Genomic DNA, 17800 nt, shown 5'->3' with positions numbered 1-17800 from the left:
TCACCACAAATAGATATTTGCATTATAAGGAAAGTGCATATGTTAGGAAAGCAGATTCTAACAGACTCTTCGTCTCAAACTTAAACTTCAGGCATATTCTTGTCATACTTCTTTCTAGTGCATATGAGATTAATCCGGAGCGCTCTGTCCTGAAACAGTAATAATCATTGAATGACCACTTTCCATGTCCTCTCCTCTGCCATCAAACCACAACAAAACTACATTATGTCACTACTTTTATAGGACAAATAATAGATTGCATACATAATCAGGAAATCATGTTTACACCTCCTTTTTTCAAGAACATGTGACACTATGAAGTTCATGTTCTGACGCCTCCCAAATTTGACTTAATTGTTCCAAATTTATTCAAACTTCTTTAAAGAATATCTGGAGTTGGTTAACCTTAATTTATCAATAAAACTAGTTTATAAGTGATTGTAAATAACTTGTCAATTGTTATTTGTTGTTGAACAGCAGCATACAAATGTAGAAGGGAACTGGTTGGCTAGGGTTCAAAAGTTTCCATCCTTTGATATTTTTAATGATATTTTGTCATTTGAGATTTTGCAACTACACCGTATTATCTGGATAAATAATGTAACCATTAGAAAATAATAATTACAATATCCTACTCGGTTTTATTCTGCTCACATATTTCTGCATGGATAACCTGGTGAAATTGGATCACAATGGATTATGTAATATGAATTAATTTCCCAAAAAATGTTATTATTATTAAATATTATGAATTAATATTATTAAATTACAATATATACAAATGTTTTTTGTTTTTTTTTACTTTTTATGAGATTTCCACAATTTTACATTGTTGCCATATGGCAGCAATTGACAAAGTACGACCCTTTAAAAATATTTTATTATTTTTAAATTCCATTATTTTAACAATTTAATAATTTTTGAAGTAAAGCGATAAGATTTTCCACAACTTATGACACTCCGAATTCCTAATACGATAATAAAATGCATATCCATATGGTTAATACAGAATTTCATCACACCTGACTCATCTTGTGTGCTGTATATAATCATATTCACAGGCTTTTTGTTTATATAGCAACATTATTATTTTTTTAATAATATCTTTGTTAAGTGAAAGATATTTAAAAAATAAACATGATTGCTTACTGGATATTTCACTTTAATGTTATTCCAAATGTGTTGGTGAGAATATTTAAAAGCAAAAAAATGCAATTATAATACTTCACTATTATAATACGAGTTTATACAGTATAATAATATTCTCTGACTCAGTTATGATGCATTGATAATGTGCTTACAATGTCTGCTTTCAGATTTGAAGGGCGTTCAAAACCATGATTAGAGAAGCGTCACAGTGGCAGTAAGAATGACAAGCCTTGAGAATGGATTTGTGGTTGAAAAAAACAGAGTTGTGTGCAGAAAGTATAAAAATGTAAGCCAAAACGCCATATTTTGCCGCCATGCCACGCCCACGTAGTGTGACGGTCAGCAAAACTTTTAATAACTTTTGATGTCAAAGGCCTTGGTGATGGTACTGAACAAGTCTGAAGTCGATCGGATAAAATCTGTAGGAGGAGTCGGTTAAAGTATGCGGCGTGGAAATGGCAAAAAACGTCTAAAATGCCATTTTCAATCCAAGATGGCTGACTTCCTGTTTGTTTTTGGGTATGGCTTCTTGAGACTTTTTGGTGCGTCTTCCCATGATACATGTCTGTACCAAATTTTGTGTCTTTACGACAAACCTGTTTTAGGGGCTCAATTTTAGGGGGCGCTAGTAGGTCATTTTGCCACACCCATTTCTGAAACAAATGAAATACTTACATTTTTGACAGGATTGAATTTTGTCCCAAGTTTGGTGAGTTTTGGAATATGATAAAGCCCTCAAAAACGCCATTTATTTGCTGTTATAATAATAAACGGACCAATTTCAATAGGGTTAGTGCTCGGGCCCTAATAAATGTTCTGTTCTTTTTCATTGTTGCTACACTGTGTGGTTGCAGATGTATGTAGTAGTGTAGTGAGTGACACAGGTGGTGCATTAATCTGCTATATGACAGCAGAGAGCTAAATGCATCAAATTAATTATAACCTTGTGAGTGAAGACAATCTGAGTCTAAAAAGTGTCAAGTTCGCAAAGTCTGAAAACAGTTGGCAGTGCAGAGTTTTTCAGGGGTACCAATCAATATTAGGATAACAGCGGGTGTATTGAGGTTAAGAGTTTTACTGCATAGTGAGAGATGTGTTTCTAGTTGTGTTTGTTGTTTTAGTCGTGGTGTTTTCAGTAGTAAAACTCTGTAAGAAGGGTGGAAATTAAACTCAGTATATAAAGTTCAAGTGAACAGATTAGTATTGTATCTCCTATTAGAGGAAGCATTTTTGAACAGAGTTTTCCAGGCTGATAGCAACTTCCTTACCCAGCAGTGTAATGCTGTTGCCGCTGATGCTGTTGGCATTAGCACCGTTAGCTGCTAGCTGCCAACTAAGCCACTGCCATGTTGAGAGCCCTGTGCAGGCAATCGATATGCTTTGAATTCCATGCATAGCCACTTTAAATAGCCTTTATTTAAATCACTAGGTCCTAAAAGTTGTAAAGTTCACTCATTCTTCCTCTGTTCATGTGAATTAGTCCAAGAACAAGTGGTTGGGGGGTAGGGCTAAAGGAAATATCTCCCCACAAATAAGATCTGGGTAATTATATACTTAGCTTTCATGCACCACTGAGCAAATTTCAGAGTAAAGAACAGGGCTCCTCCTCCTGTGTCTAGTTCTAGTTAAACATCTATGTGTTGAGGCTTAGCAAAACCAGAAGTGACCAAATTCTAGGAAAGGGCGGAGCTGAGTAGGAAGATGCCACGTTGACAGCTAACACTAGTGCTAGCTTGGTTAGCAAGGTGCATCTGTAATTCAAAATGAACAGCCAACTCCTCAGAGTGTCTTTTAGTTCAACTGAATGATGAACAAGACATTTTTAGGTTGCCAAAATGGTAAAAAAAAAAAAAAAAAAAAAAAAAAAAACCACACTAGGAAAGGGAAGAAGTCTTACAATGAAAATGCACAGCTTACTGTAGTTATACCATGTCAGTCACAAGATTGCCACTCCCTAAAGCATACCCTGCTTTATAATCTATTTTACATTAATTAGTTCATAATTTACAAAATGAACATCATGCTGTATTGAAGAAGACTTAAAACCAGGTGGCAACTTCCGGGTCTGAGCAGGGAGGCAAACCAGGAAGTGCCTTAAGCTGCATTCTACCAAAAATTCCAGCAGGGGGCGCTAAGTGTTGCTGCAGAAGCATTTCTATCCATTCATTTCAATGCAAAATGAGAAAACTTCTCACTTGATTTATTACCTCATACATTTTTTTCAGGACAACACTATGGTCACAGTCGCCAGAAGAAAAGTTCTACATGATAATTTGATGTTAATAGTTCAAATAATTTAGAAGAAAATAGAAGATAAAGAATCATATGATTTGGTGCGTGGCTACCTTTGATTGACAGGTCACTAACAAGGCCGTCATCAGGAGAGAAGCAGAACAATGCGTATCCACGGCAACAAGTCAATAAAGTTATATATAATGTTACATACATATAAAAAAGGACATTTAGCAGTTTGATCTCATAACTTTGACCCTTTCACTGTATTTTCACTTAGTGACGTTTATTTGAACATTTTGTTCATTAAAAATGTCTTGTTCAGCGTTTGGTTGGACTAACAGACACTCCAAGGAGTTGCTGTTCAGTTTTCTGAGGTAAGTAACGAACATTGTGTTTTTGTTTTTTTGCTAGCCAAAACTAACATCCCAGTTAATGCTCCAGTTAATGCTAACATGAATTAGCAGTGACTTCTCTCAGTCAGGTTGAGGTGTAGAGAGGCTGTAGTCAGTTTCGTCAGATCCCTCTCGCAAGATGGCGACACAAGATGGCAACGAGTGCAACGCTGAACTCGATGCTTCCAACAGGCCACAAACCAACGGGTGACGTCACTGTGACTACATCCATTACTTATATTAAGTGTATGCTTGAAACTAGCGATTGAGACCATAAATTCACTAAAAAAAATGTTTACTGAGGGAATAAACCAAGTCAGAGTTAGGGTCACTTTCTCATACACTTATATACAATTAGACTTATTTTTGCAACCAGTGGAGTCGCCCCCTGGTGGCCACTAAAAAGAATGTAGGTTTTAGGCACTTCTGAAGTGGCTTCACTTTCAAGCTAAAATGTATGCAACCTACAGTTTTGTGTAATTTGCCAGTCCCTGCCTGATATATTTGTCTTTTAAACTATATGTCTCCAGTTTTGAATGCAGACTTTTTCAGATAACCCTGATGACGTCACCAGGGTTGAGAAACGTCCCTTGCACAACAAGTTCTTGTGACTTTTGGTTTAATGTTGACTTTAGGACTTTGAAAGACTGATCACTTGTCATGTTGTCATGTCTCCTACATACAATCTGTTTATGATTCAGCATTTTCTATACCATATGTGTGCCATGTGGCTGCTGGGACATGTGTCCCTGTGTGGTGCTGAAGGGACAGCGCCCTTCACTGTTGGACTGGGTGTGACTTTGGGGAACTCTCCATGGTGCTGATCACGTCTTGACCTCAAACTTTGTGCCAGAAACGCCCTTTTGAGACACACGGACACCACTGCATGACATACTTCACTTATTAAATTACACTGCTTTTAGACCCAGTGACAGGCAGGCCGGTCACTGTAGCCTGATGAATTAGAGCCCCTGTAGATCAAGTCTTTACTTTGGACAAGAAAGGGACGATCATTTCCGGACAGGCAGATCACCGCCACACTCTGGACGGGTTCACACAGGCTACAGGTAATCCCTCATCGGGAAACATCCTCCTCCTCAGCCTATTGGAGCTTTATTTTAAGAAAGCTAGACTGGGTATCTCGTCCTCATATGCTGACTTGTGATTCGTGAAATCGCACTGAGGATATTGGCTGGAGGCTAGATGCTAATTTAGACTCATGAGTAAGCAAATCAAACCTGTTTGCTGATCTGCGGGGAAGATTTTCTCACATCTTTTCCCCTTACATCTTGTATTATTACGTAGATTTCTGGTGCGTTTCTGACTCCACAGTGGGAGTGTTTTCACGCAGCATTAGCCGAACAGATCTTTTGTCACAGAGCGACCACCTGCGCTTGGAAAAACCGGCAAAAGGCGGTGGCTGTCCAGGCGTGCGGAGCTGAAGAAAAAAACATACAAGAAGCTGAGCATCTGTGCAGCTACTGCTCCCCCTAGAAACCTCATAGCTCCCCCCGCCTGCAAGGCATGTCTACCGCCGGGGAAGTACCAGCTTTCTTCAAGAGCATGGGCTCTGACAGCCCCGCCAGGCCCAGGCAGAAATTCTGTGGCATGTTCTGCCCGGTGGAAGGCTCCTCGGACAGCAAGACGCTGGACTTTGATGCTCTGTCGGCGTGCAGGGGTAAGAGTGACGGCCGAGTCATTGACCGGCAGACCGACATCTCCCAGCCGAGGAAGGTGGAGATCAGGGAGAGCACTGGGAAAGAAGCTCTACAGAATCTGGATGATAAAAGGGTAATTTTCTCCTAATTTTGCATGCTTATTGTGTGTGTTTTTGTCTCAATCAGCGTCTTTCTTTCTCTCCAGCTCTGATTTCAATCATGCAACAGACACATCTTTGCACAAATCTGCTCCATTTTCATCCAAAAGTGCTCTAATTGCCACTCATTTGAGTTTGCTATGCCAGTGTACCAGACAACTTGCACTGACTACATTTCCCAGAGAGCAGTGTGATGTAACAGAGTAGATGGAGGGCCCATCATGCAGAGCTGCCAGAGGGAGTGGCTCCTGTTAGTTTGTGTCGATTTTGCACAGTAGTACAGCTGATAACACAACACTGTGGGAAAAGGAACTGCCCATGAATTGCCGTAGTGTCCTTGAGCAAAACAGATGTTCATAAATACAAGCCGGTCTGGATGAGAAAAATCAGCAAAAATGTGAACCTGGTTCTGAATGGTACATATATATAATGTGATGCATGGCTGCAGCATTGTTGTGCTCGTGCATTTAGATTCTTTACAGCAGATTTCAGGGTGTGGAGCTCTGACTTGCATGACTTGCAAGAAAATCTGTCAACTTTTTCTGCTGCTGGTTCAAACGGTTCAAACTCACCCTCTGGGTTGGGTGGTAAACTGTGGCTTTAACAGCATCAGCGCTTCCTTTACTTAATATTTAAGCACTCAGGATGCTGTTAAAAGCTTTGTGTAGTGGTGGTCAGCCTCATGTTACATATTGATTGGAACCATTAGCCACGCAATCTGCTCTTTACCTCCTCATACCAAGTCTTTCATGTGTAGCAGTTTGCCTTCTCTGATAAAGGAAATATATTTGACATGAATTGATTTATTATTGCATATTAATAATAACAAATTAAATGATGGAATGTTTAAATAGCTAGCCCATATCTCTGGATCATGCTTGATCATCACATTAACAGGCTGCAGTGGTGGAAAGTAACTGAGTACTTATACTCGGGTACTCCTTAAATTAAATTGGAATTTACTTGAGTATTTCTATTTTCTGACACTGCTGCTACACTATTTTTCAGATGCAAATATTACTGATACATTGTTTTTACTCCACAAAATTATTTGATATATTACTTTGCAGATCTAGATGAATAATATGGAATATAATCAACAAATAAATTATAATTAGAAGGCTTTATTAATGCCTAGCAGCCTATTAAGTAATTTAAATTATCTTCATATTCATACATTACCAATAATAAAATATGAAAAAGTAAAATACTGATTTTAGAATTTCCACACTATGGTCTTGCTATTGTTTTTTTTGTGTGTTTTTTTGTTTTTTTTTACCAAAGTAAAAGATCTTCTTCCACCACATGCAGACTCTAAAACTCTATTTTTAAATAAAGGTTTAACTTTGTATCTTGCCTCATATAGCAGCAGTTTAAAAGTAGACTCTCAAAGTGACAGTGAATTTTAAGATTAAATTAAAGCTACTTTTTAAAAAGAATTGACACATTCTTCCTCTCATAGATTAAAAAAAAAATGCACACTTTCTGTTTGATAGACTCCAGCCTTTACTAATCTGGTGTGACCAAGTAACAGAAGAACTGTGGAAGAAGAATGTAAGAAAAACCTTAACAAAAACATTACAGTTGTCCAAAATCTGTGATTGGAGAAGAGATGGAATCCATTAAATATTTAGTTATTTATTTATAATTGAATCTTGAATATGTTCTATCTTGTGAGAGAAATTGGGGCATCCTTCCTGTTATTCAACACAAAATAAGTATGGAAAATCATTTTCAGTAGTGCAAGTTGTGTTTTTATTTGAATGGCACTGCAGTGTTGACTCACCAGAAGAACAAAAAGGAAACATGATTGTGTTACAGCAAGTTTATTGTTAAAACAAGATGTTTTTGAAATGATTGTTACAAGATATCTCAAGTTATAAAATATACTTTCACGTCATTACAAACTAATCATGTTACAGCAAGAAAATTTTCTTGGGAACGTCACCCATAGGTTGACAGTGACTTACTCCTCCTTCTAAATCCAGAAAAGGGGCAAAAAAGCGGCCACGCCCTTATTTATGCATAACTTTAAGCCTTAATATATATTAAACACTGAGTTATATAAGAATTCATCTGTAAACATGTTTATTTCTGCTGTAAAGTTGGGGATTTTAACATAGGGGTCTATGGGGATTGACTCCTTTTTGGAGCCAGCCTCAAGTGGCCAGTTGAGGAACTGCAGTTTTTGGGACTTCCATGTTGGCTCAATAATTCAGCTCTGGTTGCTGCTTGGTTACAACATAAAAAGTTTTATGTTACATAAGATACATAGTAGTTATTTCTTGTTTCTTAAAATATAATAAGTCTGTATGCCATAACTATGTGGAGAAAACGTTGTTATAACAAAAACTTTGTATTTTGCTTTTTCTGGTGTGGCAGTGATACACTTCCATACATTTGTCTTAAAACTGTAGACGATAAATAAACAATACAGATGCATCTCAATAAATTAGAATATCATAGAAAGTTTATTTATGTCAGTAATTCAATTCAAAAAGTGGAAAAAACACATTATATAGATCCATTACACACAGAACTAAACATTTCACGTCTTAACTAATTTAATTTCTACTAATTATAATGATTATGGCTTATATTTAATGAAGAGTTAACATTCAGTGTTTTAGTAATATTTTTATTGCATTTTCCACCATAGACAAAAACAACAAACAACAACACACTGTGGCCACAAAAAACAAATATCCAACTACTCATTATGTAATACAGACAATACAGTGAAAATGCTCTGTCCCATTACAATTGACAGTGATGTAGCAAATGTATATCTGGAAAGAAAGAAGAGAAGAAGAAGAAATTTATTTTTTTTACAATAATCTCAATTTCCATTTTGAGAGAAAATGCTATGTTTTTTAAAAGGAAAATTAAAAAGAATATTAATTATAAGTAAATTAATGTACTGCCTTATAACCCAAAAACATCAGTTAGCCAGTTTCCTGCATTGCCACCTATCATCCCTTTTAATAAAATAGTTGTGAGTCTTTTACCAGCATATTTAAAAGACCAATTTTAAAAAGTATGTTTAATATGGAAATGTTGGCCTCTGAAAAGTATGTCCATCTATATGACTCAATACTTGGTTGGGGCTATTTCACTTTACTGGAAATGGACTTTTCATCATAATCTAATATATTGAGCTGCATCTGCAGAGGTGAAGAGATACTGCTGTATCAGACTCAAGTAAAAGTTATATTATTAAGCTAAGTCTTGCTCAATTGGAAGTTAAAGTACTGCTGAGAAATTACAGTAAGAATGTGGAAATTTAAAATGTTCTTTGGCTAAAGTGACTTTTGAAAAATAAAAATAAAAAACAAACAAGATTTCATTACATTTATATAAACATTTATTTAAAAAAAAACATCTCAAAACTGTTACAATAATTCTTGTGGCATTGAGGTGGTATTTATTAGAGCTGTGAGTGGAAAATACACATTCAACCAAATTCTTCCAGATTAAAATCACAGAACATTTAAACATGATATTTGGTAAATCTGAAAGTAGGTTACAAATTTCCTTCACTGTAACTCAAAAATGCCTCTTCTGCAGCAAAATGTCCCAATAAAGTTTTTTATGCACAGCGATAGGGAGCAACCTAACAGCTAATAGTCTCTGAGACCAAGTCTTGACAAATCCTGAAGTCCTCAGACAGTTTCTAGGTTAAAAAAGATGTTCTACTAATCAGAGAAGTCCGAGTGGAGCTTTACATTTAATTAATTTAGCAGTTTGATTGTATTTCCTGTACATATAATAGTTCCTACATGCTTTTCTCTTTTCTCTTGCCAACTTCCAGTTTCTAATCACATCCATAAACTATCTTGGGACTTTTTCAATCACCAATTAATGCTAATTTTAAAAAAAGTGCTGAGACAAGTTAATCAGAGCTGGGATCAGTTGAAACAATCTTTCATTAATGCTAATAAAAAGCAGATTATGAGACACAACAGATGAAGTAGAGTTAAGATGGCTGCTGGCTGAGTCTTCACTTTGTGCACTCTCTGCCTTCACTAATCCAAGGAGAGCAATTGATGGCATTAGTGGCTCTTTCCTGTCAATGGAGCAGGGCGAGGCTCTGCGCATGCTCCGTGCGGTTCTTTTTTTATGGGAAGAGGCTCGCAGGCTGGTCCCTCCCTCCCTCCCTCCCCTCTTGTCTGACTCCGTCTGGGAAAGGAACGGTTTGGTGCATCGGCGGAGACCGGGAGGCTGCCAGGACGCGATCCGGAGTTGAGAGATAGTTTGATTCTCTTTATTTTCAACATTTGTGGCCTCCGGAAGGGATCAGCTGCGACTTTCTTCTTCGTCATCCTCGTTTCCGACCCGGCGAGCAGCGGTAATCCCGAACATCCCGTCGCATTGATTGCGGTCCACGGCGCAGCGCGAGAAACAACCCACCGGTGAACATGTCTGGCTACCAGGGCAAGAAGAACATCCCCCGCATCACAGTGAGTGTTGGGATGTTTTTGAGTGAAACTAGCTGGGGAGAGAACCAGCTGGGTGTCCGGTGTCTGGTCATGTGGGCCTGCGGGTGTGGGTGCAGGATGTCACCGGGGCGGCATGGTGCCTGCGCCGCTGCGCTCCTCCACAAGCCGGAGGAGAAGACTGCACGAGTTTTCCTTTTATTAGATGCATTTTTTGCACATGCATATGCGATTTATTGTGAAATCTCCTTCCCAGAGGCAACCGCACGTTAGGATCGATAAATCAATGTGGCCGCCTGTAGTGTGGTGAGGCTGAAAAATGGGATTTTTGCAGCATCTTTGCGACAAGTGCTCACCTCCGGATAAAACCAACCACTTAACCTTTATTAGATTTATTCCTGCTGCACATTCACACTCAGCCTGCTATTGTTTGTGCACGCTATGCATGGCAGTTGAGATTTCACGCCGGTGGTCTTTGTTACACAGTGTGTCTGGTAGCCGGGTATCACTGCACACCAACTGGTGGGGCAAATGCTCCCCTGCATCCGCTCTAACACCCAGTAACCGGCTGGATTTCTCCTCAATCCCTCGTTTTTACTTGGTATATGAAGGTATTTTTAATTAAAGCACCCAAAGCCTCTTAAATCATATGCATGGTGTCAGTGTGTGGCACATTATTTCCCTGAATTCATAGCAGAGCTGCAGGGATGGTAGTGGTGGTGGTGGTGCTTCAATGGAAAGTAGAGAATAGGGAGGGGAAGGGAGGGGAGCCAGGGGAAGGGAGGGGACGGTGGGTCCTATTTCCTTCCATGTTTCTCTCTCAGCTGTGTAATGAGGGGAAGATGCATATAGGCAGAGCTGATCAGGAAGGAGGTCACTGTCTCTGTGCTGATGTTAGTGAGTGAAGTGAAAGAATTGGGTTAAATAGTCAAAGATGGCTCTGAACATGCAGAACAAAAAGCCATAAGGAGAGAGCTGGCTGTGGTATTTTAGGCTCCTAAGAGAGATGCGAGGCAATGCTTTGTGCAGATGGATAGATGCATTAATATTTTAATCATTTGGTGCACATTCACAGCGGCTAAAGTGCTCAGGTTGGTCATAAGTCCTCTTGAGATTCTTGCTCACTTACTATAATAATCAGGCAATGACATGATGTGGGAGGGGTGCAGGCTGTAGGATGAGGGGCCTTTTAGTTATCTGTGCCCAGGGGTCAGGGGTCTTGTTTGTATTGATTAGAAAAGGCCTAAACCTCCATCCATCCTGCACCTGGTGGCTGCAGACAGCAGCCACAGTGACCAACAGCACAGATTTTTGGACCACAATGTTCATGTAGACGTCCTAGTTCTGCAATATGTGCTGTCTCTATGTGTTATGGGTAACTGTAGGCCTCAGAGACTCTCAGAGGAGCTGATGTGCACACCTCCCAAATCACAACAATGTGTCCTGCATTAGTGCACATCCAACCGCCTGATTGGTTGATCCTGTTTTTTTGCTAGAGGGTGAAATAGACATGAAAAAAATACACAAACGTGTCCAAACAACACCTGTGCATGTTTGCTTATCTGCTGGTCCTAAGGATGCACGTTCCAGTCTATTGATAGAAAACTGATTGACTTCTATTTTAATAATTGTTTGGTCATGCAAAGAATACAAACATTCAGTTTTCTGCTTTTCAGATGTTAAGACTTGCTATTATCTTTGTTTTATACCACTGTAAACTGAATATATTTGCTTTGTTTGTCTGAGTCCCACACTCAATGTGAAGATGTCACCTTGGGCTCTGGGACTTTAGTTGCAGCCTTATTATGCATCCTGCTATGACAAAAGATGATGAAACACAAAGTGAGATTTGTCGAAGTGAATGAAAAATACCAAAAATGGCTTATTGCTAGTGTAGAAAAGTAATCAGGAAGAAAAAAGTCTTACTTTTATGTTCCACTACCTAGTTAAATGAGGGCTCTTAGTCAATTAGCAGACTTTATATTATTATGTGGTAGTTTTGGTCTCACTCTACAAAGATGTTTGTAAACTTTAGTCATTTTTTAATGCTTTTTTCTTTCATACAGAATGACTTATTTCCAAGAAACTTGGACACACAAGACTTAAATTGTTGATTTTTGCATGATTCTTGGTGGTGAAACTCACTTTTACAGATCTGTCGACTAAATCAACTAATCGATTTGTTGACCAAATTGTATGAGTGTCTGTAAGAATTTTTGTAGTCAACAAAATCTTTAAATTTAAGGTTGAATTTACAGCTTATCATTTCTAAAGACAAAGGGTGTTAAAACAAAGTCATGATGATATAACGGCTGTTCATAATTGGGAACATATTTTGGGCTATGTTTATCTCTGTGTCCTTGGTGAAAACCTGTCAGGTGAATCTCTTCCTGTGACTCTCTGGAGAGTGTTTGAGGCGCAGCAGCCGGTTGGTGGAGAGATCAGAGGATTAGTAGAGGTTGTAGTCCCAACAGTGATTAAGACCTAAATGGATCGACTGCCTATTCTTGATCGGTGATGAAAGAAAAAGGGGGTCAGGGACTGAATTTCAAATGTATTTTTTCTTAAGACTTGAGCATGAGTTGCATTAGACTGTAGCTGCTAAGTCTCACAGTGACTCTTCAGATTTAATTCTTCCAGCTGGTCAGAACTACTTCTCTAATAGACGTCTGTGTGAAGAGTAGATGAGCTAATTAAACCAAACAGAAGCTGCAGAGGAAATGAATGTGGTTAAATTCAATAAAAAACTAAACAGGAAAGGCTGCAGCAGTGACAAAGGAGCTCTGTGTGTCCCATGTCTTTCTGTGTATGCCAATCAAATTTAGAGTTAAATTAAAATACTGATTTTGAACTTTTCATCCATCCGTCCCCAATTAAGGGTGGAGTCCATATAACAGAAGAGCTGACTGGTTGGTGTTGGACAGATGGAGTCAGGTCAGCTGCACAGGCAGGGATGTACTTAAGGCAGATCTCATCAAATATGAATGAACCTCCAGAAGTTCACCACCTGGGTTTAGAGCTTCTGTGACTCATGGCTGTTCTCTAAATCTCAGATGAGATGAGTCGAGGTAAAAGGTATGTGATTGAAGTTAAGATTGAGTCAACAAGGGCTTCAGCTCATGATATGTTTTAAAGACTAGACTCCATGGTGACATCTTTGAATGGCTTTTTTTTTGTCTAACGTTCAGTTCAAATATTCAGTTTGCAGTTTTTAGTTCAACAGGTTTATTTATGAAGTTATTTAAAGGGATCGTATTATGCTCATTTTCAGGTTCGTACTTGTTTTTTTGGGTTTCTACTGGAACATGTTTTAATGTTCTAAAAACACATTTTTCCTCATGCTGTCCATCTGAATATACCTGTATTCACCCTCTGTCAGAAACGCTCCGTTTTAGTGCCTGTCTCTTTAAGACCCTCTTATGAAAAAGCTCAGTCTGCTCTGATTGGTCAGTGTTTCTGGTCAGTGTATCTGCACTTCCTGTGTCTCTGCACCATCATTGCAGCTGGGGAATGACTAATAGCACTGTAGCTGCATTTTCTATGTATAGTGTAGCTGTGACATCACAACTTTACTGAACTTCCAATATCGTGTTTAAAGGCACAGTTTCTGAGTAAGAGCTGAGTGCATTTCTCCATGGATTGGGCGTTTCGATGTTTTCACACTCAGGTGGACACAGGGGAGGGGCAGGCCACCTTGGTGCCCCCATGTTTGCAAAAATCACAAATCGCAAAAGTGCCCTATTTGACGCCCTTAAATAGAAATAATGTGCCCTTTTAGAGAGGCCCTAACATTTAGAAGATGCCATGAAGTAACATATACAGTAGGTGGGTGTATATGTTAGGGCTGGGCGATATGGATCAAAAGTCATATCCCGATATATTTAGGCTGAATATTGATATACGATTTATATCCCGATATTTTGATCGCAAAGTGAGAGCAAATGTTCAGTCAAAGTCAAAGCCAAATATGACATGTCACAAGTTTTATTGAAACCGTTTATTGATGTGAACATAAATACTGTATAACAACAGGAGTATCTTTTAAAAAAAAAATCAAAGCTCCATAAAGTGCACATTTAAATAAAAAAAAAACTAAAACAAAAATAGCCTATGAAATAAAATTGGCCAATCTTCTAATTCTAATAAGTCTCACTTTTACAATGTGGGACCATGAAGCCCAGACTACTTTTAGTTTCAGAATCACTGTTTGTCTTAGTATTACATCACTTTAAATTGAATGTATTTTGGATTTGTACTGTTGGTTGGACAAAACAAGTGATTTGAAGATGTTCTATCCGGTAGTTGTAGCTGGAAATAATCAACAGAGAAAAATTGCAAATCTTCTCATTTGCGAAGCTGAAACCGGAGAATGTTGACAAATAACCTAAACAATTGATAGATTATGTCGTCGAAAGGTTGATCATTTCAGTACCAGAGTCAAGCCAAGGTTATTTTTGCCCCAAACAAGAGCAGTGTATCTTGAAAGTGAAGAATATAAATTCAGAAGAGAGCAAAGTTAAAAACCAAATCTAATGTTTTATTAAAGTAAATGCTTGTTAGAAGCAGGTTTAAAAATAGTCTGAGGCTATATTAAGACTGTCCTGGATTAAAGTCTGTGCGACTACAATCCTCAGTGGATCAGAGATCATTAGGCAGTCTGCTGGTTTACCTGTAGTACAGCAGTTGTCCCCAGTGGCAGCTCAGTGTGTGTAGTGTTGTTGAGGTTGCCTCAGTGTATTCATGCTGTTATCTCACAGTGCACAGCGGCCCGGGGCCTGTCTGCTCACACGTCACACAGCATGCTGCTCTCCAAATCACCCACCCACCGGCTCAGCTCACACTTAATATGATCCTGAATTCCCCCATTCATAAAGCCAGAAGTCAGAGAGAATACGCAATGTGTGTGTGTGTGTGTGTGTGTGAGTGTGTTTGTGAACTTTTTTTTATCAGTCTGCAGCTAAACAAAAAAGAATACTGTTGAGCAAAATCTGTAACATAATCGTGATGCCCTATATCCTAAATAAACTGCAAAAACAGGTCAATGAGTGTTTTTTTTATAGTAAAAGAGAGAATTTGTATTTTTTTTCAAACAAAGCGAGAACTGAAGTAAAATTTAATCATCAAAGACAATTTAAGTTAATATTTCATTGTCAAAGAAAATGTTTATTAGGTAAAGTTCATACCATAGACTGTATATAAATAATGGACGTAGTCACCGTGACGTTACCCGTTGGTTTGTGGCCCGTTGGAAGCATCAAGTTCAGCGTTACACTCATCGCCATCTTGTTTCTGATACGGGGAGCAGACCATATCAGGACTGTGGAGGAGCGAGAGGGATCTGATTACTGACTACAGCCTCTCTACACCTCAACCTGACTGATTCATGTTGGCATTAACTGGGATGTTCATTTTGGCAAAAAACAAAAACAAAGTGTATGTTACTGACCTCAGAAAACTGACCAGCGACTCCTTGGAGTGTCTGTTAGTCCAACCAAACACTGAACAAGACATTTTAATGAACAAAACGTGAAATAAACTGTCATTAAGTGAAAATACAGTGAAAGGGTCAAAGTTATGAGACCAAACCGCTAAACATCCTTTTTTTAACATCTATATAACTTTATTGACACGTTGCCATGGATACCCATTGTTCTGCTTCTCTCCTGATGATGGCTTGCCTTGTTAGTCAATCAAAGGTAGCCAGGCCCCAAGTCATATGATTCTTTATCTTCTATTATCTTCTAAATGGGGCCATTATTTACACTATTAACATCAATTTTTTTTTACTAGCAATTGAGACCATAGTGTTGTGAAGTTTTCTCATTTTGCATGGAAATTAATGGACAGAAATGTTTTTGCAGCCAAACTTAGCAACCCCTGCTGGAATTTTCGGTAGAATGCAGCTTAAGACACTTCCTGGTTTGCCTCCCTGCTCAGACCCGGAGGTTGCCGCCTGGTTCATACTCAAAAGGACATTTTTAGTGAAGCCTCTCATGGTGTGTTTACACCGAATGAAAAATTAACTTTTTTTAAACAGGAATCCATAAAAAGTCAATGCAAAGTTGCAGTAACACACTGGGTGACGTGAATACGCAAAATTTACTTAATTTGCACCATTTGTGTATTTGAGTTGAATTTTTTTAAATTAAAGCAAGAAACTCACTGTCGCAAAAGCCTGTCAGCGTTGAGATTCCCCTGTGAAGCATAGCCCTGATTGATCCAGACTCCATTAAGAAAACAAGCATTTTAAAAGTAGTTTGCTTATCATCCTGCAGACAGACCCAATAAAGCATGAATTCAAACTTTTTACAAATTGGCATCATGTTGGAGTTGTTTCGGCATTCTTTTAATGTATTTATTGCAATTTAATCACATACAAATCTGTTTATTTCTTATTTGCTGGAGAAGGCAGTAAAATAACAGAGCTGTGTGCACCATTGGATAATATTATGATATTACCAGGGATGTTGATTAACTGACAATAAGGAATTTTGCTTCAATTATACAATCAGTTAGAACAACAAGTAATTAAAAAGTCATTTAAATGATTTGTTGCACACAAATCACAGTCACAGGTATATTTTTAGTTTGTGTGTTTTTTTTTTTTACAAACTAAGATGATGAGTTACATATTTATCCTTGTGGGAATTAGTTTGATCCTGTTAAGCTGGTTATTTTGAAAGAAGTCTTCTGTTTCAAATAAAAAAAATATTGCGAACATGTGTTTTTAAAGTAGTTGTCTCAACATGTATAGAGATGATTTTGTTAGCAGACTGGTTTTTGAATAATCCGGGACACACATAAATCATCGTGCTGAATGTCTAACCTGGCAGCCTTCTCCACCTGACTTCACAAATGTTCCCAGGATATTTTCCATTTGGACAACAACACACCACGTTGCCGGGTTACGTCTGACACTGGCAGACGTTTTCATAGCGCCCAAATGGATTTTGTCCTGATTTTATTAAACTTTTTTTCCTCTCTTGAGCGTTTCAGTTTCACCTGTGTGGCTTTGTTTATACAAAACATGTATTTAATCATCATAGCTAACAGGAGTCATAGGATACAACAGATTGATCTCACTGGCTGTAACAGAGAAATAATCAATATTTCCAGAGTCCATCACTAGTCTATTTAATACTCAGCAGACTTTAGCATTAGAGGGACTTCTATACATGTCTGTTTAAAGCTGCCATAATCAATGTCTTTATATTAAGAATCGGTCACATGAATATGTAAAGTGAAAGGGGACACTCTGAATAATGAACCAGCAGAGAATTATCACCTGAATCTGAAGTTCTCTACGGTGGCCCTGAGAGCTCACAGCAACTGCAATTTAACCCATTTAGGCCTAAAACACCAGTAAAAAATGCCTGTAAAACCTCTGGGCGATTTTAAAATAACCCCCTAAAACCTGAAGTTTTTCTGGAAATTCAACAGAAGTGTCAACGCCTACTAAATAACAGATTTTTCAGCCTGTGTAGCAGATAGAAATGAAATTCAAAAAGTATTTGAGAGCTTATAGCTGTTATATCTGAGCTCCCTCGCCGCTATAGTCGTCTTCCGCCATGATTTCAGTTCTGGAAAAGTCCCATGTTGCATTGCGACACTCCAACATGTATTCTGATGCATTTCATTGGCCAAGAGACCGAAAATAGGTGGAAAAAACTACAAATACTACAAAACGACATATCCGCTTTCCCGGCTTTAATGGTAGAATAACGCAAGAGTGCCCTGGTTTTAATGGTAGAAATGCGGTAATGATTTCCTGG

At 38.3% G+C, this 17800-nt stretch overlaps 1 protein-coding gene across 2 annotated transcripts in view; it reads left to right on the top strand.

The window, feature by feature from the left end:
- The first annotated feature begins 4738 nt into the window (after window positions 1-4738).
- The window catches only part of dpysl2b (dihydropyrimidinase like 2b), a 53907-nt gene continuing 40845 nt past the window's right edge, over window positions 4739-17800 (top strand). Inside the window, exon 1 of one of the 2 annotated variants that reach the window (XM_059357964.1) lies at window positions 4739-5567. In XM_059357964.1, the coding sequence (XP_059213947.1) occupies window positions 5301-5567 (267 nt within the window). In that variant the 5' untranslated portion in view covers window positions 4739-5300. Of the gene's footprint in view, window positions 5568-9782; window positions 10053-17800 lie in introns of those variants that run through there. The other variant, XM_059357965.1, reaches the window with a different exon arrangement.

Source organism: Centropristis striata, chromosome 19 (assembly GCF_030273125.1).
Source record: "Centropristis striata isolate RG_2023a ecotype Rhode Island chromosome 19, C.striata_1.0, whole genome shotgun sequence".
Classification (NCBI taxonomy): Eukaryota; Metazoa; Chordata; class Actinopteri; order Perciformes; family Serranidae; genus Centropristis; species Centropristis striata.
Note: the sequence above shows the minus strand (reverse complement) of the source record. Positions and strands in the feature narration are given on the sequence as shown.